Source organism: Heloderma suspectum, chromosome 1, assembly GCF_057233095.1.
Source record: "Heloderma suspectum isolate Gila_16-S chromosome 1, 16-S_ref, whole genome shotgun sequence".
Taxonomy (NCBI): domain Eukaryota; kingdom Metazoa; phylum Chordata; class Lepidosauria; order Squamata; family Helodermatidae; genus Heloderma; species Heloderma suspectum.
In genome coordinates, this window is record NC_139458.1 from 121,428,076 (window position 1) to 121,449,247 (window position 21,172).

A 21,172-nucleotide genomic window follows, 5' to 3' on the forward strand; every position below is an offset into this window, starting at 1 on the left:
GAACTGCTGTGAAATTTCTAATTTATTGGGAACAATATGTAACTATCAGTTTCTCTTACCTTATAGTTTTGACATTGAGGGTGGGTCCCAGAGGCATTGAGAGTAATGTGGATGGTGGCAGCTGGAGCTGCCTGACCCAGTCCTTCAGTGACAAGCCCTAAAAATGTTTTTTAAACTGTTTGGAGGATGCCAGCGGGCCTTCCGGAGCCTGTGAGACCCAGCATTTGCTCCAACATGTTGCATGCAGCCTGATAGTATTGAGATCACCCCTTGCTGTAATAGAGGCATTTACACGGTGCTCGTGGGAAGGCATCAAGGCCTATTGCAGCCTCAGCGCTGGCACAACACTCTTACAGCTCATTCGAAAAGTGGTCATTGATGGAGACTTAAGAATCAGTTGTTTGATATTATGTAGATTTTATGACTGCTCTGTCCTACTTGCCAAGCTTAGGATTTTACTGTTAGTTTGAAGGGCCTATTTCAATATGATATATAGATTTGCAAATGCAAACTTGAGATTTTTTTCTTCTCCTAGGGTTAAAAACAATGGTGTCTCAAGGGGTGAAAAATCCTTTATTAGATTTAACAGCCTTGGAAGATAAATCCTTAGATGAAGTAAGTACAGGTGATTCAAAACTATAAAATGTATAATAGTATAATGTATAAACTATAAACTGTGTAATAGTGAGCAGAATGTATATTGCCAGAGTTCCATAATTTAGCTTGCCAGAAGGCAGCAGCGCATTTCCCATGGCAAGTGTGACAAGCCCCAGCATTCCTTCCAATCTTGGAGCTGCAAGAGGTGGCGGCTGAGGAATATCCCTGCAGCTGTATGATGATTTTCATCCCTTTCCCAGTTCCAAGATGAGAGAGAAGCTGCAGATTCTTTGGCACTGTAGCAACCCAGGGCCAAACAGACAAACCCTTGCCACCCTTTCCAGCTCCAAACTTGAAGCTGGGGAAGCGGGGAAAAGGCAAGTAAGGGGAGACAGGATAGAGGTGTGCAAAATTATGCATGGTGTGGAGAATGTGGATAGGGAGACATTTTTCTCCCTCATAGTAGTAAAACCCAGTGTCATCCCATGAAGATGATTGGTGAGAGATTCAGAACAGATAAAAGGAAGTACTTTTTACACAGCACATAGTTAAACTATGGAATTCACTACCACAGGATGTGGTGATGGTCACCAATTTGGGTGGCTTTAAAAGTGGGTTATACAGATTCCTGGAGGAGAAGGCTATCAATGGCTGATGGCTATATCCTCCATGATCAGAGGCAGTATGCCTATGTACACCAGTTGCTGGGGAACATGGGCAGGAGGGTGCTGTTGCACTCATGTCTTCCTCGTGAGTCTCCTGTTGACAGCTGGTTGGCCACTGTGTGAACAGAATGCTGGACCAGATGGACCCTTTGTCTGATCCAGCAGGGCTCTTAATGTTTTTAACGTAGGATTGTCCTGGATATTGCATGGAGGTCCAGTGCAAGAACATGGGTCAGGGCCAAGTCCTAGCGACCATGATGTTCTTAGCTTGGCTGCTAAAGCCAGTCAAAAACTGTGGACCTGTATGGATCACAATCTACTGGTAGACCACTGGCGAATTTGGGGTAAACCTCCTAGTGCTGCATTTCTTGCAAAGAATACTGGGGAAAGTGGGTGTTGGTCTGGTCCTCCAAGAACAATATGTTCTTCACAACAGCACATATTTAGGAGCACTTAACAGAACAGTGACCTGCTAAGAGAGTGGGGTGGGTGTGTTTCACATGTCATGCTAAGCCACCCTGCGAATAAGCTACAGTGGGTTGGTTGTTCGCTGAACACCTGACAGACAATTGGCTTGTTTTCCCTGTCTCTCCACCTCAGTCCTCCAGCCAATTCCAGCACATATGCTCTGCTGCAAAGGCGCCTAGGATATCTTGTGTCCTCGTCCTGGCCCCCTTCCTGCTCTGATCGCTACCCCTTTTCACTCGCCACCTTTTCGTTTTATTCTGGTGCTTTGGGTGTGTGCAAATTTAGTGGTTTTCACATTTCCCATTCATTTTATTGAAAATTGGTGATAGTTCTCTCGCCTGAAAACCGATTTCCTAAATTTAAGGAGTACTTACAAGTGAGGAATCATGATTTGGACACTAATAACATGATACTTCGCTTAGAAAACCTGGCTTAATTATGCACACCTGAAGGAGTAAGGTTGAAGGTTTGGGATCTAATTTCCTCAGTAGTCATCCTTTAAACCAGGCTTTCCCAACCTCACACCCTCCTGATGTGTTGGGCCACAACGCCCATCATCTGCAGCCAGCATGCCATTGCCCATTGTAGTTCAACACATCAGGAGGGCACCAGGTCAGGGAAGGCTGCTATAAACCATTCTGTTACATTGTGCAGCTGAAATATCTCCACTTAAATAGCTTCAGTTCTGGTCAGTCAGGTGTAAAGAAATGAATCTCCAGAAGAGACTTGAGTGCACTTGTCACAGCCCCTGCTCTAGACCACATCATAAAGATAATCCATCAGTGATTCAGGCTTGAAATCCTTCTCCATCTCCCATGAAATAGAAGGTATTGTTCAAACATTTCACAATTGCTTCCTTTGTAGGGTTATGGTGTTGCCTTGGCACCTTCCACTTCCAACTCTACGAAATCAGTAAAGGAGAGTAGCAATGCTGCCATTATAAAACGCTTTAACCATCACAGTGCCATGGTTCTTGCAGCTGGGCTCAGGAAACAGTAAGTTTCATCATGGACCAGATCTTAAATTAGACATAAGAATTATAGGGCTCTAAGGAACCTGCTAAGTCATATGATTGCAAAAGCATTTTTGGTATGAAGCAGGCAGGATCCATCATCTGAAAACATTTCTGATCATTTAATAAGTTGTCCTGGTTGCCCATGTTCTGGATGGGCAGAAGTCCAGTTGCACAGTGTTGAATGTAGCCCATGGTTTGTTTCGTTGCTATGACAGGGTACAAACAGCACCTCCAGTCCTTTATCTCTCATAAGAAAATACTGGCATTTAGCCACATCTACACTGTCAAATAATCCAGCTTTACATTAATAATTTAAAAATAAGAGAACTTTAGAAAACCTTTCCACTGTACAATTACTACAGCATCACTTATGCAGCTCCCCTCTTTAAAGTGATGCTCCCCATCCTTACTGAATACTAAACCTGATCTTAGAAGGTCTCTCGACAAAGAGCTTACAAAATGGTAAAACTGGTCCTAGACTATACATTACAGATTGTGGGTGGAGGACTGCATAATTCAGGGATGTTGAACCTCTTTCAACCTGAGGGCTGAATTCCATTTTGGAGAAGCTGTCAGGTGCCACATTCCATTGGTGGGCATGGCTGAAGGCCAAAAATACAAGCATATTTTAGTTTGAAGCTCTGACTGCCAGTTACCAAGCCTAAGGAGATGCATTTCAAGCTTTTAGAATGGGGAAAAACTGCAAAATCTGGGAAACCACCATACAATAGGTAGTATGGGGAAGTGGCCGTGGCCATCTGGGAAACACAGGAATGCTGGATTGGGACCCCAGGAGGGCCCAATTTGATCTGAGATTCTGTACCCCTGGCATAATTGAATGCTCCTTCCCCAAAATAAATTCCTCCGCATTGAAAATGAGTGTGACTGGGAGAAGGTTAAACTAGATTCCTTCTCCCAGGATCTAGATTTCTACTTTCACAAATCTCTCTTATATATGGGACCATCTAATTACACAATCCCTTCTTGCACCTCAAAATGATACAGTTCAGGAACAAAGGTAGAGCATAAGCTTATTTTAGTACATTTATATTCCACCTTTCTTCCATCATGTAATTTACGGCAGCCTACATGGGAAATGCAGGCTTGTGGGAGGGGAGCTGTGAAGTTAATTGTAGAGTTGTGCCAGGGAATGGCCCATAGTTCATGTCCTTGCCACAGCACCATATTTAACTATTTTTGTTATCTCTGCCATTGCTTTCTTCCTGCATTCCAATGGTCAGGATCCAAAGCACTGCGCATAGTGTTCAGTGTGTGCACAGGGGCTTTTCAGACACCCCCAGCAAAGCCTCCCAAGCTTAGTGGGCCCTCCAGAATGGCATCCCTGGAGACTTAAGAAGCAAAAGGAAATGTATCTTCTCCTGCCTCCCCCCCCCCCAGGCTAGTGCATATGCAGAAGTTCTTTCTGTTTGTGCACAGGGATGAGAGGCTTGAATTCCATCCAGTGTGCAGATCTAATTAAACTTGTGTTGAATGGTTTGAGAGAAGCTAACATAGTGTCGAACTCATGGTTTTCAGAGAAGCACAAAATGATCTTTACAGTGAGATCAGCAGTTTGGATGGAAACTCCAGGGATTCAGATTTCTTTCCGCCACCAGTAAAAAAGGTAAGGCTGCCTGTGTTACTTCAAAAGGAACAGCATACACATTCTGTCCCTTATTGGCGAATGCAAGTTCTGCTTCCTTTACAGAGCCCTAATTACATCTTATCTTGCAGGTAAAGCTGCAAGAGTCCATTGAATATGAAGATTTAGAAAAAAACAACAGCATTAAAACTATTGCACTAAACTTAAAGAAATCAGATAGGTATGTTCTATAGGAAAAATAAAATACTTTGATTCTTCTATCACAACAATACCAAAATGTTTTGCTTGCAAAATCCGTTTCCCCCACTGGCCTCTTTTTCTGTTCATCTCAGGGGCATTTAAATTCTTTAACAGTTTAAAGAAGTATACTTATACATACAGGGCCTTCAGCTAAGCATTTTCTAAAAAGAAATAAGGATCCTGCCTTCAGGTTTACAATTTAACAGACACAATGCAGAGAAAGGGAGAGGGAAAGAGAAGCTGAAATAACTTTAGGTTGGATCCAAAAGTGCCCTTCAGGATGTAGAAAATTCCTTCCTCTCTTGGAAGGGCTTTTTACACTTGCATTGGAGCATTCTTTGAGGAAAAATGAAACTAAATCCAAATATATTCTTCTGCTTGCTCAAGAGCTTGCGTAAGCAAAAGCACAAGAACTGCTGTAGAACTAGTGTAATAGTTCAAACTTATGCATGCTCTAAGAATTTGTAGATTAGCACTAGCAACTATTTTTCTTCCACTTAACAGTCTTTGGATACAACTCTTATCTTTTTCACTTGCTAAGATAATTGGATAGATTTTAAGTGGTTGCATTGACCCACGTAACATTTCATCACTTTACCATTTTTTGTGGGGGGGGTTTTGGTATTTTCTTGAATGCTAATTACTGTGGCCAGAATCCAGAGAGCCATGTGAACACACACTAAAGAGCTTCATTTAAAGCATTTTTACCTGCTTTTCAGTCAAAAAGGCTCCTAGAGCAGCTTAAATTAAATTATTAAGCTTACTATGTAAAAGGCACAGCACAAAAGAAAAAGGTTATGGGGAGAGAGGAGGAAAAAAGCAGACTCAGGTTAACAAACCTAGTTATTTAAGTTACAGTTCTTATAATGACCATCTGGAATAGAAACGGACCATCTAGCCTGATAGAATGGCTGCAACTAATTGACAGTTGAGGTAGAGCCAGAGGCAGCTGATCTCTCAGCAGAGTCAATGGAATAGCCCTGCTTCCCTTCTCTGCTCAGCAGTCTGGTGGAATGACTGCCACTAGGTGACAACTTCCACATGCAGACTTTTTTTATTGGCTGTCCTTTATGCTGTGTTGGATGCTGCTCCAGGGAGTTGTCTACATACAAGAGGAGCTTGTGGGAAGTGTCACAAGAGGCTGGAGGGCCTGAAAAGTTGCTGCTTGTAGTCCTTTGAATAGACTCATCTATTCAAGTATAAATCTAGATTCTGGGTATACACATTTTGGGCCTGTATCTCTACATATGTCTGTGAAACAGGGTCATAGTATTCAAGCTGAAATATGGCCTAGTGAAAATGGATGTGTCCTCTCGGCAGTATCCAATGCTGCCCATGCACTAGCAGGACCCAGTGCTGGCAAAACAGGAAGTTAGTGTTTCCTAAAGCAACTAGAAATGAGTTGAAGCACTCATTTCCAGAATGGGAGGGGTCAGCAGAGCTAGTGGAAGGGAACTTCACTGACCTGTCCCATTCTGGAAATGGGCACTTCAGCTCATTTCTGGGTTTGCTCTAGAAAACACTAGCTTCCCATTGGGTCCCACTGGCACAAAATACTCAGTGGAGGTCCAGCAGCAGCATTGGTTATTACCCTCTGTACTTAAGATTAAATAGCTCTAGCATTCCTTTTTGAGAGGAGTACAAATGGTATGGTTACTATGTATAATTTCTAATGAATTTCACTGATGTCTTGCAATGGAGGGGGGTTATTTTTGTTTGTGGTTTCTGGAAACCAATATGCATCTCTTCTAAGAAAACAAAAAGTGCCACCATAAACCTTGAAAGGCATTCTTTAAACCCCGAGAATTGGGTTCTTATTCCCAGAATGTTAATGATAAACTCTTCTGTGATCAACAGGTATTACCATGGTCCAACACCAATTCAGTCACAGCAATATGCAACTAGCCAAGATATTATAAATTCTTTGTATAGTATTAGAGAAGAAATGGAAGTCTATGTACCGAAACTAACTCAGGTAGGATAAATGTATTTGCTTCATTAAAAACAACAATACTCAAAGGAGTCTTGAGTGTCCATGTACTTTGAGGATTTGATATGATATTGATGCTTTTCACTTGGATATTCTTGTGGAAGGCATTGTATATTCCTTCACCTTTACATATTGTGAAATTGTTCCAGAATTATCTTTTTAATAAGCATAGAATATTAAGCATGGATGTTAACTTCAAAAATAGTTTTCATGATGTGCATAATCCTAACAGCCACTGCTTAGACCACTGCAGTCTTGCAAATTGTGACAGCCCTGTGTGTAACCTCCTGCTTATCTTTTGTGCAATCAGTATGTTTGGTACTTCATAGAGGACAACTGAATAGGTCGCTGCCCCAAGAAGATTACAATGTAAAATTTGATATAGAGCAAATGGAGGGGAAGAGGAGACAGAGATAAATAGGAAAAGAATGTGCAATTTTCATATACTTGGGCTACCATGGAAAAAAATAAAGTTGCCTTATACCAACTCAGACCCCTGGGCCGTCTAGGTCGTTGTTGTCTACAGTAATTGACAGTGACCCTAGAGTTTCAGACAAGAGTCTTTCTCAGCCTTGCCTGGAAATGCTAGTGCTATCATGTAATATAGTTAGTGTGAACCCAGCCCTCCACTGTAAACCCAAACAGCTCAAAGAGTAAGGTATTTCATTGCTTCCAGGATAGACTCAGAACTCTGTCCAAAGTTGTGGAACATCCACAGAAAATACATGTATAACTTTGTCAGGTGGCCTTTAGGGTGTAAGTGACATGGTTAAGTTGAGTCAGTTACAGAGAATGGGGTGGGACATATGGAGAAGGCAGTCTCATAGCTATAAAGGACCAACTTGATATATGGATACACACAATGAAAATTAGCTGCTTCATTTAGGTTGCAACTGCTGAATTACAAAATTTGTAGCACTTTGCTGGTCCTTCATTTGCTTTTTGTGGTGGTGGCCCCTGATCTTTGGAACTTTTCTCCCTCTCCCACTGTTCCCCCAAGAGGCTGAGCAGGTAGGCAGGCAATGAAAACTTAAGCAAACTGTGCGTAAGCAAATTGTACTCGCTGGTGGTTTGGGGTTTTTGTTTCAGGCTTATTCTGATCCTTTGCTTGCTCATCCTATTTCTCATTAGGCTAATTTTGGATTTAGTTTTTGGTTTTATTTTGTTAGATTTGAATTGTTTTAGTAGTGTATGTGTTGATCATGGGTATGATCAAAAACAAAGATGGCAAGGACCTAACAGAAGCAGAAGAGATCAAGAAAAGGTGGCAAGAATATACGGAAGATCTGTATAGGAAGGATAATAATACCGGGGATAGATTTGACGGTGTGGTCAGTGAGCTAGAGCCAGACATCCTGAAGAGTGAGGTTGAATGGGCCTTAAGAAGCATTGCTAATAACAAGGCAGCAGGAGATGACAGTATCCCAGCTGAACTGTTTAAAATCTTGCAAGATGATGCTGTCAAGGTGATGCATGCCATATGCCAGCAAATTTGGAAAACACAAGAATGGCCAACAGATTGGAAAATTCAACTTGCATCCCCATACCAAAAAAGGGAAGTACCAAAGAATGTTCAAACTATCGAACAGTGGCACTTATTTCACATGCCAGTAAGCTAATGCTCAAGATCTTGCAAGGTAGACTCCAGCAATTCATGTAATGAGAATTGCCAGATGTACAAGCTGGGTTTCGAAAAGGCAGAGGAACTAGAGACCAAATTGCCAATATCCGCTGGATAATGGAGAAAGCCAGGGAGTTTCAGAAAAACATCTATTTCTGTTTGATTGACTATTCTAAAGCCTTTGACTGTGTGGATCATAATGAATTGTGGCAAGTTCTTGGTGGGATGGGGATACCAAGTCATCTTGTCTGCCTCCTGAGGAATCTGTATAACGACCCAGTAGCAACGGTAAGAACAGACCACGGAACAACGGACTGGTTTAAGACTGGGAAAGGAGTACGGCAGGGTTGTATACTCTCACCCTACCTATTCAACCTGTACGCAGAGCACATCATGCGACATGCTGGGCTTGATGAATCCAAGGCTGGAGTTAAAATCCCTGGAAAAAACATTAACAATCTCAGATAATGCAGATGATACCACTTTGATGGCTGAAAGCGAGGAGGAGCTGAGGAACCTCATGATGAAGGTGAAAGAAGAAAGGGCAAAAGCTGGGTTGCAGTTAAACCTCAAAAAACCCAAGATTATGGCAACCAGCTTGATTGATCACTGGCAAATAGAGGGAGAAAACGTGGAGGCAGTGACAGACTTTGTCTTTCTAGGCGCAAAGATTACTGCAGACGCTGACTGCAGCCAGGAAATCAGAAGACGTTTACTTCTTGGGAGGACAGCAATGACAAATCTTGATAAAATAGTGAAGAGCAGAGACATCACACTGACAACAAAGGTCCGCATAGTTAAAGCAATGGTATTCCCCGTAGTAACCTATGGCTGCGAGAGCTGGACCATATGGAAGGCTGAGCGAAGGAAGATGGATGCTTTTGAACTGTGGTGCTGGAGGAAAATTCTGAGAGTGCCTTGGACTGCAAGAAGATCAAACCAGTCCATACTCCAGGAAAGAAAGCCAGACTGCTCACTTGAGGGAAGGATCTTAAAGGCAAAACTGAAGTACTTTGGCCACATCATGAGAAGACAGGATACCCTGGAGAAGATGCTGATGCTAGGGAAAGTGGAAGGCAAAAGGAAGAGGGGCCGACCAAGGGCCAGATGGATGGATGATATTCTGGAGGTGACGGACTCGACCTTGGGGGAGCTGGGGGTGGCGACGGCCGACAGGAAGCTCTGGCGTGGGCTGGTCCATGAAGTCACGAAGAGTCAGAAGCAACTGAATGAATAAACAACAACAACAAGTAGTGTATGTGTTTTAATTTGATTGTATTGTACACTGCCTTGATAATATTTATGGCTGCAAGGACTCTAGTTATGCTAAATATCCACTTGGATGTTTAACAGGAGCTGTCAGTGTTACAGATCACTAAGGAATGATTTGTGCTATATAGCAAAAATAACGTGGCATATTGCTGTTGTACATGTTTATCTAAGCCCCTATGATTCAGGCTGCATCTTCAAATTTTGTTTTGTTTTTGCTATTAAAGTGACCGAAAAGTACCTTATGTTTTTCAAGGTTCTCTCAAGTGGTGCTGCAAGTAGTACTATCACAGCCTTGTCACCTGGAGGAGCACTTATGCAGGGTGGAACACAGCAAGCCATAAATCGTAAGTACTTGGTGTCTTGCTCGCTCATGCCTTATCAAATATGCAAAATGGTCCCATGTGGCCCTGTAAGCATTGTAGGTGGGTTCCCATAATTGAGTTGAAGAGAATTAAGATGCGAGTTGTACAATCCAGATTTTGAGAGAGTAGTTCTTCTGACCAGTTCACTTAGGGCATTACAATGACAGGCCTTCCCTCTCCTACTCTATGGCACTGGGAGCAAATTCAAATTTCTAAGTGTGCGTGCTAATCCAAACAATTGTGCTACCTCAGATTGTGCATGAGGGGTTTGAAGCAACCCCATATTTAAATGGAAGAAAGGCAGGATATCATAAAAAGAATATATGTATTTCATTTTTATACTGCCCAATAGCCGAAGCTCTCTGGGCAGTTCACAAAATTAAAACCACAAAAATACAATATAAAATATAGTAGGTTAAGGGTGCAATCCTATAACCACTAGACAGCGTCATATGATTTTTTGGCTCCCAGAAACCTGACTCCCTGCCCCATCGTAGGCAGCGCAGTTCATCCCAGGCTCCGCACTTGTAAGAGCAGCACAGAGCGGGCAAAAGGGGGGCATTCTTGGGGGTGGGGAGAGGAGGAGACCACGGAAGTGCTGTTACAACGTTTCCTATGCACTGTCCGGCTTTCTCCTCTCCCCACCCACCCCTGCTCTGACATGCCCTGGCTAGACAGCCAAAATCGGCTGAAAATGCAGAATGGCCGGAGTACAGAGGGGAGGATCCCCTCTGTGCTCCATCCGCCCTGCATTGGGTAGTCGACCGCCTCTGAGTTCAGAGGTGGCTGACTATCCCCATAGGATTGCACCCTAAAACTACAGAATACAGATACAACCAGAGTAAACCAAGCAGCAGTGCGGATATTTAAAACACAATAACAGATTTAGGACAGCAGAGCTAAAAAACTGGAATGCTAAAAATGCCTGGGAAGATAAAAAGGTCTTCACATGGCACCAGAAAGAATACAATGTAAGCACATCGCAAATCTCTCTAGGGAGTTTGTTCCATAACTGGGGTGCTGGTTAAAGGTATAAAAATTAAAATAATTAATTAATAGAAAATTAGAGGTAGTTTTGATACCTTTATATTGATCCAGTTCGCATGATCGTGAAGGGGGAAGTAAACTGCGATGCCTTATTTCCCCCGCCATTTGTGCTGGTTACATGCCAGGGGGTTGGATTTGCATAATTATCCTCACTGGTGCAGCTTGCCATGTTGTGCAAACCCCTGGTTAAAAAGCCACCCAAAACCCATGGGCTGTTCTAGGGCTCTGGGGCAGCATGTTAACTATGGCAACGAACCACCTTATGTTGCAGACAACACATCCATTGCCAAATACCATCCTTTGTGAGTGCACACAATTCCGCACATTCCAGTATAAATGTAACTTACCCTCATTTCTTTCCAATTGCAGAAATGGTGCCAAATGATGTTCAGGCTGAACTGAAGCACTTGTATGTGGCAGTAGGGGAGCTGTTACGACACTTCTGGTCCTGCTTTCCTGTTAACACACCATTTCTAGAGGAGAAGGTAGGAATTATATGCAGTAAGACTTTGCTTATCAGTGTCATAATGAACACTGCAGCATTCTGTTCTGTAATGAAATACGTTTGAACCTCATATACTGAGAGCTGTTGACTAGTGGTACAAATGCTCCCTATAGTGAATGGCATGTTACATGCAAACCTTCTCTTACTAGTGGGCAGAAGGAAAGCCTGTTGATACGTATGGCTATTTGAAGAATAGCCAAAAGGAAGACATTTTCTATTGCAGTAAATCTAGTACTGGCTGATTGTTGTTTGTTGTTCAGTCGTTCAGTCGTGTCCGACTCTTCGTGACCCCATGGACCATAGCATGCCAGGCCTTCCTGTCCTGCGCTCTCTCCCGGAGTGTGCTCAAGTTCATATTCATTGCATCGGTGATACTATCTAGCCATCTCATCCTCTGCCGTCCCCTTCTCCTTTTGCCTTCAGTCTTTCCCAGCATCAGGGTCTTTTCCAGGGAGTTTTCTCTTCGCATTAGGTGGCCAAAATATTTGAGCTTCAGTATCTGTCCTTCCAATGAGCACTCAGGGTTGATTTCCTTTAGGATTGACTGATTTGACCTCCTTGCAGTCCAGGGGACTCGAAAGAGTCTTCTCCAGCACCACAGTTCGAAAGCATCAATTCTTCGGCGCTCAGCCTTCCTTATAGTCCAACTCTCACAGCCATACATTACTACTGGGAAAACCATAGCTTTGATTAGACGGACCTTTGTCGGCAAGGTGATGTCTCTGCTTCTTACTATGCTGTCTAGGTTTGCCATAGCTTTCCTCCCAAGGAGCAAGCGTCTTTTAATTTCATGGCTACAGTCACCATCTGCGGTGATCTTGGAGCCCAGGAAAGTAAAATCTGTCACTGCTTCCATTTCTTCCCCTTCTATATGCCAGGAAGTGATGGGGCCAGATGCCATGATCTTAGTTTTTTTAATGTTGAGTTTCAAACCAGCTTTTGCACTCTCCTCTTTCACCCTCAACAAGAGGCTCTTTAGATCCTCTTTGCTTTCTGCCATTAGGGTGGTATCGTCTGCATATCGGAGGTTGTTGATAATTCTCCCAGCAATCTTAATTCCGACCTGTGATTCATCCAACCCGGTGTTTCTCATGATGTACTCTGCATATAAGTTAAATAAGCAGGGTGACAATATGCAGCCTTGTCGTACTCCTTTCCCAATTTTGAACCAATCGGTTGTTCCATGTCTGGTTCTTACTGTTGCTTCTTGACCCTCGTACAGGTTTCTCAGGAGACAGGTAAGGTAGTCTGGTATTCCCATCACTTAAAGAATTTGCCACAGTTTGTTGGATCCACACAATGAAAGGCTTTAGCGTAGTCAATGAAGCAGAAATAAACGTTTTTCTGGAATTCTTTTGCTTTCTCCATGATCCAGCGAATGTTCGCGATTTGATCTCTAGTTCCTCTGCCTCTTCGAAACCCCGCTTGTACTTCTGGTAGTTCTCGGTTCACATACTGCTGAAGCCTAGCTTGTAGGATTTTGCGCATCACCTTGCTGGCATGTGAAATGAGCGCAATTGTGCGGTAGTTTGAACACTCTTTGGCGTTGCCCTTCTTTGGAATTGGAATGTAAACTGACTTTTCCAGTCTTGTGGCCATTGTTGAGTGTTCCAAATTTGTTGGCATATTGAATGCAGCACTTTAACAGCATCATCTTTTAGGATTTTAAATCGCTCAGCTGGAAGACTGTCATCTCCACTAGCTTTGTTGTTACTAATGCTTCCTAAGGCCCACTTGACTTCACTCTCGAGGATGTCCGGCTCAAGTTCAGTGACCGCACTATCATGGCTATCAGGGACATTCCGATCTTTCCTGTATAGTTCTTCTGTGTATTCTTCCCACCTCTTCTGAATCTCATCTGCTTCTGTTAGGTCCCTGCCTTCTTTGTCCTTTATCATGCCCGTCTTTGCACAAAACGTTCCCTTGAGATCTCCAGTTTTCTTGAAGAGATCTCTAGTCTTTCCCATTCTGTTGTTTTCCTCGATTTCTTTGCATTGTTCATTTAAGAAGGCCTTCTTGTCTCTCCTTGCAATTCTCTGGAACTCTGCATTCAGTTGGTTATATCTTCCCCTTTCTCCCTTGCTTTTTGCTTCCCTTCTTTCCTCAGTTACTTGTAAAGCCTCATCAGACAGCCACTTGGCTTTCTTGCATTTCTTTTTCTTTGGGATGTATTCCGTTGCTGCCTTCTGAACAATGTTACGGACCTCCGTCCATAGTTCCTCGGGCACTCTGTCTATCAGGTCTAATCCCTTAAATCTATTCCTTACCTCCACTGTATATTCATAAGGGATATGATTTATGTCATACCTGAATGGTTTAGTGGTTTTCCCTACGTTCTTCAATTTAAGCTGAAATTTTGCAACAAGAAGCTCATGATCTGAGCCACAGTCAGCTCCAGGTCTTGTTTTTACTGACTGTATAGAGCTTCTCCATCTTTGGCTGCAAAGGACGTAATCAATATGATTTCGATATTGACCATCTGGTGATGTCGATGTGTAGAGTCGTCTCTTGTGCTGTTGGAAAAGAGTGTTTGCTATGATCAGCGTGTTCTCTTGGCAAAACTCTATTAGCTTTTGTCCTGCTTCATTTTGTACACCAAGGCCATGCCTGCCTGTTATCCCGGTGATTTCTTGACTTCCTACTTTAGCATTCCAATCCCCTATGATGAAGAGGACATCTTTTTTGGGTGTTAGTTCTAGAAGGTGTTGTAGGTCTTCATAGAACCGATCAACCTCAGCTTCTTCGGCCTCAGTGGTTGGGGCATAGACTTGAATTACTGTGATGTTGAATGGTTTGCCTTGGATTCGTACTGAGATCATTCTATCGTTTTTAAGATTGTACCCCAGTACTGCTTTTCCCACCCTTTTGTTGACCATGAGTGCTACTCCATTTCTTCTAAGGGATTCTTGCCCACAGTAGTAGATATGATGGTCACCTGAATTAAATTCGCCCATGCCTGTCCATTTTAGTTCGCCGATTCCCAAGATGTCGATGTTCAATCTTGCCATCTCATGTTTGACCACCTCCAGCTTACCTTGATTCATTGATCTGACATTCCAGGTTCCTAAACAATATTGTTCTTTACAGCATCGGATTTTCTTTTCACCGCCAGACACATCCACAGCTGAGTGTCCTTTCGGCTTTGGCCCAGCCGCTTCACTCTTTCTGGCGCTACTTGGAAATTCCCTCTGCTGTTCCTCAGTAGTATATTGGACACCTTCCGACCTGAGGGGCTCATCCTCCGGCGTCATCTCTTTTAGCCTTGTGATATGTTCCATGGGGTTTTCTTGGCAAGAATACTGGAGTGGGTTGCCATTTCCTTCTCCAGTGGACCACATTTTGTCAGAACTCTCTGCCATGACCTGTCTGTCTTGGGTGGCCCTGCACGGCATAGCTTATGGCTTCACTGAGTTACGCAAGCCCCTTCGCCACAACAAGGCAGTGATCCATGAAGGGGACTGGCTGATATAGACTTCTAATCCACCAGTTTTCCAGATAATTTCAAAAGATGTTGTATTGCCTAGTTTGATTTTAAAAGGAACCTTGAAAATTAAGAGGTGGAAGTAACACACTGTAGAAGTTTACAGAATAACTTTTAAACCCCTTTTTAACATGCTGAGCAACAGCGTAGTGTGTTTTCCCACTCAAGCAGAAGATCCAGTATTTACAATAACTGATTAAACTTATGCTATTAGAAGTTTGAAGAAACTAAGTCCTTAAAGCAAAAGAGTTTCATTAAGTAGTTTGTTATTTTCTGTTTTCTCTCTCTTTCTCAGGTTGTGAAAATGAGGAGTAATTTGGAAAGATTTCAAGTTACAAAACTCTGCCCATTCCAAGATAAAATTCGAAGACAGTATTTAAGCACAAACGTAAGAGGGGGAAAGTCTCTCTATTCTCTTACATACCTTAAGAATAACGGTGTAAGGGTAGCATACTATATGGTACTTATCTTTCAAATGGTCTTGCTGATTGTTAGAAAGAACCATTGGCAAAATTAAGGAGCTTCTTGGCTGTATACAGATCAGGTATTATTAACTTTATAGATTTGGAGGCTTTTATTTAATTTATTTTCTAGAATAAACCATTAGAGTCATAGAAGCATTTTCTGTAACAAGCAGTCTTTTAAAATGTCCTTTGAGATCTGGACAACTTTATCTCCCTGTTTCTCACAGGCCTCCTAGCGTATCATAGAATGGACAGCTCCAACATCTCAGTGAACTCGTAAGAGCAGAGATGTAACATTATGTTACCTTAAGACCTTTTGTGGTCACTATCCCGCCTGTAAGCTGTGTCATGATTGTGTCCACTGCTGTTTTACCACTGGGTGAACTCTGGCTTGGATCCAGGGTTTTCCTTCCGTAAACAGAAGGGCTCTTTGTGTCCAAGAAAGGCTTCTGATTCAGCAGGGTATTTCTGCTGCTAGAACCAGGGAGGAGGCAATCTTCATCAATTTCCCACCACCCCCACCAGCCTGGCAATCTCTTATCCCCCTGAAAGTCTGCTCTGTAACAGTTGTGGGAGGTGGTGCTAGGGGCTGCAGAGCAAAGAGGGAATTGGCAAAGATTGCCTCTCCACTCCCCTTCCACTGGCAGGAACATTCTGAGCAGAATTCTGCTCAGGTAGTGCTCCCACTAGAGGAAAAGCAGCTGGTTCCAACCATCTGATTCTCCGGGGCGGCGGGTATTCTGCCCATTACCCCTCAATCAGAGGTGCTTCTGGTCCAAGATAAGAATAAAGGTGTTCCTGTTTTGTGCAAGTTCTTTAAAATTCTCTTCTAACTTGCTAGCTACATATTGCCTGTATTTACTACTATTTTGTAATTGATTTTTTCTTGCTAGTTGTAACAGGCATATCTCTTTCAGCTGATAAGTCATATAGAAGAGATGCTACAAACAGCCTACAATAAATTCCACACATGGCAGTCCCGACGTATGCTGAAGAAAACGTGAAGACCCAGTATTGACAAAATTTCTGAGTGGGAAGAATTTGCAATAGCTGTAGGAACACAACTATCCAATGTGTAGATCTTACAGACATTGCAAAGAATGTCAGCATCATGTGGCTCCTTGAAAAGGATGCTAACTGAACTTGAACACTTTTTGGAAAGGAACAGAGGTCAAACTTGAAAACCAGGGTGTTAAAAGGAACCAAACCAGAAGAGCTAAGTGGCAAAAAAAAAAAATCTATATATAAAAAGACACTGTTTACTGCAGTTACTCAGGAACTGCTTTTGATTTTCATAAAGAGCTGCTTTCAGAAATAAAAACTTTAAAAAGGGTGTATTAATAAAATCCAAGATTGTTTGTCTAGTTTTTTAAAGTGTATCGCACAGGGTAGAACTTAACATTTCTTTCTTCACTGTATCCTGGCATTTTATTGAATTCTGTTTGTACTTCTAGAAACAGGTTTAACATTTTAAATATAACATACTGTTTTGCCTCAAATTCCTAAAACGTTTAGAGGCTAGAAGACATGCTTTTGCCAGGTTACCCTCCAAATCAACAGCCAACGCACTGAGAAAAGTTTGGTGTTCAAAGGAGACACACTTGGCAGAGAGCGCGCAAAATTTTATGCAGGATATTTAGTAGCCATTGTTTGCATGTTTTCCTTTGAGTGTGAGTGTGTGCGACTTGCAATTTTTTAAAGTATGACATTTGTTTGGAGGTGAGAAATTAATTTTTAAAGTAAGTTTAAGAAACTTACAGAAGTAATAACTTTTTATACCTTTAAGAAAAAACAATCCTAAATGTGCTTTTCTCAGTTCTCTCCTGGTGACTGTTAGCGCTACATTTGGCGACTAGATAATCATTGAAGAGTGAATATACAATATCTTTAGGTATATTTGGAGTCTGTACCACATTCTGGCCCAAACAGGAGGCAATTCACTCTTACCTAAGATGTACCTGCCATGTATTAAATACTTGACTTATTAAAACAAAGAAGACGTGCTTTATATAGTCCATGGAGTCGGACTCCTTATATTCTGTTGTCTTAATGTCTTCCTCATTAACAGTCAATTCTAGGACCAAGCACATGGCTTAGATTACGTGTGATATGTACTGAAATTTCATAAACCAGAGGTTTGTTACCCTATAAACCATTGCTTTTAGTGGCAGTTGTTGGAATTCATTTGAAATGTAGCAACTCCCTCATATTTTATTCAGAAGAGTTCACGCCCAGAAAGGATTATTAGGAGAACTGGAATTGTATTACTGATTTAAAGTGTATTGGCATGGGGAATTGCAACCCATCTTGAGTGCTGATGCACTCTAGCACTTGCCAGTTTGAACCAGAAGAGTTTCTCCTTGTGTGAGAGTGTGTATGTATGTACCTGCTCGCACAGTGTGTTTCAGTGATTTGATATTTTGCAACAACCAGAACTTTTAAGCAGAACACTGTATCTATACTGAAATACTATGGAGTAGATTTAAGGCATTATTTTTAAACTTGATGCTGCTTGCCTTTTCAGAAAGGCTGCATGTTGCTATCTGCTACAACATGATTCTGCTACAAAACAGGAAAAAATGTTTTTCTGCTATTGGACCCAGAAGATTGAAGTGATTTGTGAAGAGCTGGAATTAATCATGAATAATAAAACTGATGCTGCTGTTGGAATTCCATTTTGCTGAAATGTGGCTCTGGTAGCATGCGATTACTTGTATTTTGGGGTAAGCTACTCAAATACGTGTAATGAATTCTGATGGCTTTGTTGGCATTGTACCAGTGATAGATTTAACCCATATATATCTTTGAGCCTCTGCAACAAAGCATGTATTTGACTGCAAACTAAAACTCATTCAACGCATTCTCAGTTTGAGAAATGCTTTGGTCAGGCTTGAGGGCTGCGTTGACACATTCTAGTTGATCCCATAGCTGTGGAGGCACACAAAAGTATACATTTGCACTGACATTTGAGCAATAATTAGCTGATGTGAATTCTAAAGGTGGGTTTAATCAAAACTGTTATTCAGGCAGGTAATTGGGTGGTCATTTGGCAAAATACTTTGTTTTCTTCCCGGTATTTTACATTTTCATAGATGTAGTAGGCTTTGAAGAACAACTGTAGATGCAGAAATATTCCCAAACAGAGCTAAGCACTTTGGATGTTATTTTTTAATTATTTGACAAACAAGAACCGAGACTCTCCTACCAGAAGATGGCAATAGTGATTATCATGCACACTTCTTTAGATTGCACTTCCCTATCTTTGCCATCCCACCTCCACTGAACCCAGTAGTACTTAAGCATGGTCCAAAACTGATAAGTGACTTAACCATTAACTGTGAATTGTCTTTCATTAACCCATACAGTCATTGGAATCTGAAGATGAACTTGTATTTAATGGAAACTCATAGCTTGTATCACTGGCGTTGATCAAAAGCTGTAGAATAAAACCTGAATTCTGTAGTCAAGTCTTTTCTGATTCTATAGGGTGTCTACTTTGTGACTTTTCTCTAACTCAGAGCCAACACCCAAGGTCAAGAACCAGGAAATTGATGGTGTTTGTACATCTGTTTATTTTTTCAGAAGTCCCTTTGTTTCTGATACACTAATCCATAATAATTCAAATATTAATGTGCAAATATGCTAAAGCTTTCTGTTGTATATGCAAGTATATTTCTTGTAGTTTTCAGAGTTCTAGTTACTGCTTCAGGCAAAAACCTATAAATACCTGTATATTGGTAGTCATAGGAGCTAATTAAATACTTGTGGCAGGGGGGAAATCTTTAACCATCTTTATAGTTATGGCAGCATTTCAGATATTTAAAATGAGAAAAGTACATTCTGAGGCACTTTAAAGCTATCCTGCTGGTGCTTATCCAGTGTGGGGGAAGCTGAAACCATATCACTGAAATCATTATGGTCTGCAGGACTTGTTACCTGAGGAGGAGTGGGTGTCACCTCCCTTTGTCCTGCAGGTTCATGGGCTTCTCATTAATCTGGGGCTGTGCCTGGAAGCCTAGGTTCCACCAGTATCTACCTTTTACCACCTCCGTTTCCTGCAAAGGCTGCATCCCTTTTGATCAGATTTGAATTTACTGGTTGATTCAATGTTCTGAAGCTTCAGTTGCTGCAGAAATTGACCTGGGACAGGCAGAAGTTGTTGAGACCTTATAATTTTGGCCTATGGAAGCATAAATGATTGTCCCAACCAGTGCTGCAGCTAGGGCCAGACTTCGGGGTCAAAGCCCGTGGCTCTGTAGCCCATGGGCCCTCCAAATGACTACCCAAAAAGTGACAGATGGGACAGCAGCAAGCAGGCCCAGTCTTCACACCGGGGCAGTGTGTATGCATGCTGGGGCTGAAGCTACTCACCAGCACCCTTTCTGAAAATGTTCTGTGGTTGGGGCCGTTGGTCTGGGCATGCACATGGCTACAGGTGCTCATTTTATTAGTTTTACTTGAAAACTAAATTATCCTTTTCTGTAACAAAATGGTGCTTATTTCCAAGGCAGTGGGCAGTATATGCTGCAGCTGTGTTCCCACTGTTCCTTTCGCGCCAGTGGAAGCGACCAACAGGGATTTTGCTGTTCTAAAAATAACCCCGGTAAGGAGTGGAGAAGCTCATTTCTGGATCAGTACAAGCCAGCAGAACTTCTGCTCATTTCAGTTTGCCTGCAGAGCTGCAAAATTCCCATTGCGCAAGCATTTATTCCTACTGATGCAAGGGTGCAATGGGATACTGCCCAAGGTGTTTCGCATCAGGGCAGCAGATGTAAATACCATTTTTATTGCTGTAGCCGTACTAGTGCTATATTTTAAGTGAGTTTAAAAATGCAATACTGTACATGCTCAGAGTTTTCTGTTTGTTTTATCAGGATTGGCAATCAATGTTCAAAAACATATTGGGAAGGTATAAGTGGCTGTAAATCATGGAATTTATGTGGCTGGAGAAAAATGTGTGCTTCACAACTGAAGTGATGCCTACCGCTATCTACACGGGGCCTCATAAGATCATTATGGGTCTAAATCACCTAGCTATAACACTGGACCCAACATATCCAAGACCCCACTAGTTACCCTAGCCCTGTGTTAAGTGCAATATGCAGTTCTCTTTATTTGTATTAATTTTGAGGCACTCTTGGCCAATTTGTGTAAGTCATGCAGGTATGTAGGTAGGTAAGTCATGGTGTATGTAGAGACTCTCCCTTCTGGAAGTCTTGTGAAAGACACATTTTTAGGAAGTATAATTAAGATGGGGGCAGGGGGAGAGACATGCAGACTGCCTTTTGATGGCAGTGGTTAAACTGGCGGATGGAGTTAGCACTTGTTTCATTGGTTTAATTGCTATGTCTGTGAGCTGTGTCCCTCATCCACAGGAGGACCATAGTAGCTTTCAGTGGTCTTTTGTCCCAGGTACTGCAATGGTCACAGTACCATCTCATGAGGAAACTTTTTTTTTAGCATCTGATCTAAAAATGCCATGCACCTGAAGGAGCCAACCCTGATCATTACCACCTGGACTCAACTCTCCCTTTCACTGGGAAAACTATTGTGTATCTGGTCCTGTTGCAACTCCAGGCATTTCATAGGTGACACATCTTTCCAATATAGTTGCCAATCTGGTTTGAGACTAGTTGTCAAAGTGCAGGGGCATAGAACCTTTCTCATCCCAAGGGCCAAATTCCATTTCAGAAAAGTTTTGGCAATATCAAGTAGTTGCTTCTTTGGGGGAGGAGGTTATTACATAGATCAGTTCTGTACTGGAACAGTTTTAATATTTGCTGATGTACACATTTTTATTTACCTGCTTCATAGAAATTAACAAATGGTCAGCATAAATGGA

At 42.1% G+C, this 21,172-nt stretch overlaps 1 protein-coding gene across 3 annotated transcripts in view; it reads left to right on the forward strand.

Moving 5' to 3' along the window:
• GTF2H1 (general transcription factor IIH subunit 1) overlaps nt 1-16,595 on the forward strand; it is a 35,579-nt gene extending 18,984 nt beyond the window's left edge. For 2 of the 3 annotated variants that reach the window (XM_084855076.1, XM_084855075.1), the window contains 9 exons: nt 536-615; nt 2,595-2,725; nt 4,282-4,369; nt 4,480-4,568; nt 6,446-6,563; nt 9,725-9,815; nt 11,250-11,365; nt 15,162-15,254; nt 16,248-16,595. In XM_084855076.1, the coding sequence (XP_084711202.1) occupies nt 536-615; nt 2,595-2,725; nt 4,282-4,369; nt 4,480-4,568; nt 6,446-6,563; nt 9,725-9,815; nt 11,250-11,365; nt 15,162-15,254; nt 16,248-16,334 (893 nt within the window). In that variant the 3' untranslated portion in view covers nt 16,335-16,595. Of the gene's footprint in view, nt 1-535; nt 616-2,594; nt 2,726-4,281; nt 4,370-4,479; nt 4,569-6,445; nt 6,564-9,724; nt 9,816-11,249; nt 11,366-15,161; nt 15,255-15,557; nt 15,612-16,247 lie in introns of those variants that run through there. The other variant, XM_084855077.1, reaches the window with a different exon arrangement.
• Nucleotides 16,596-21,172: the final 4,577 nt, after the last annotated feature.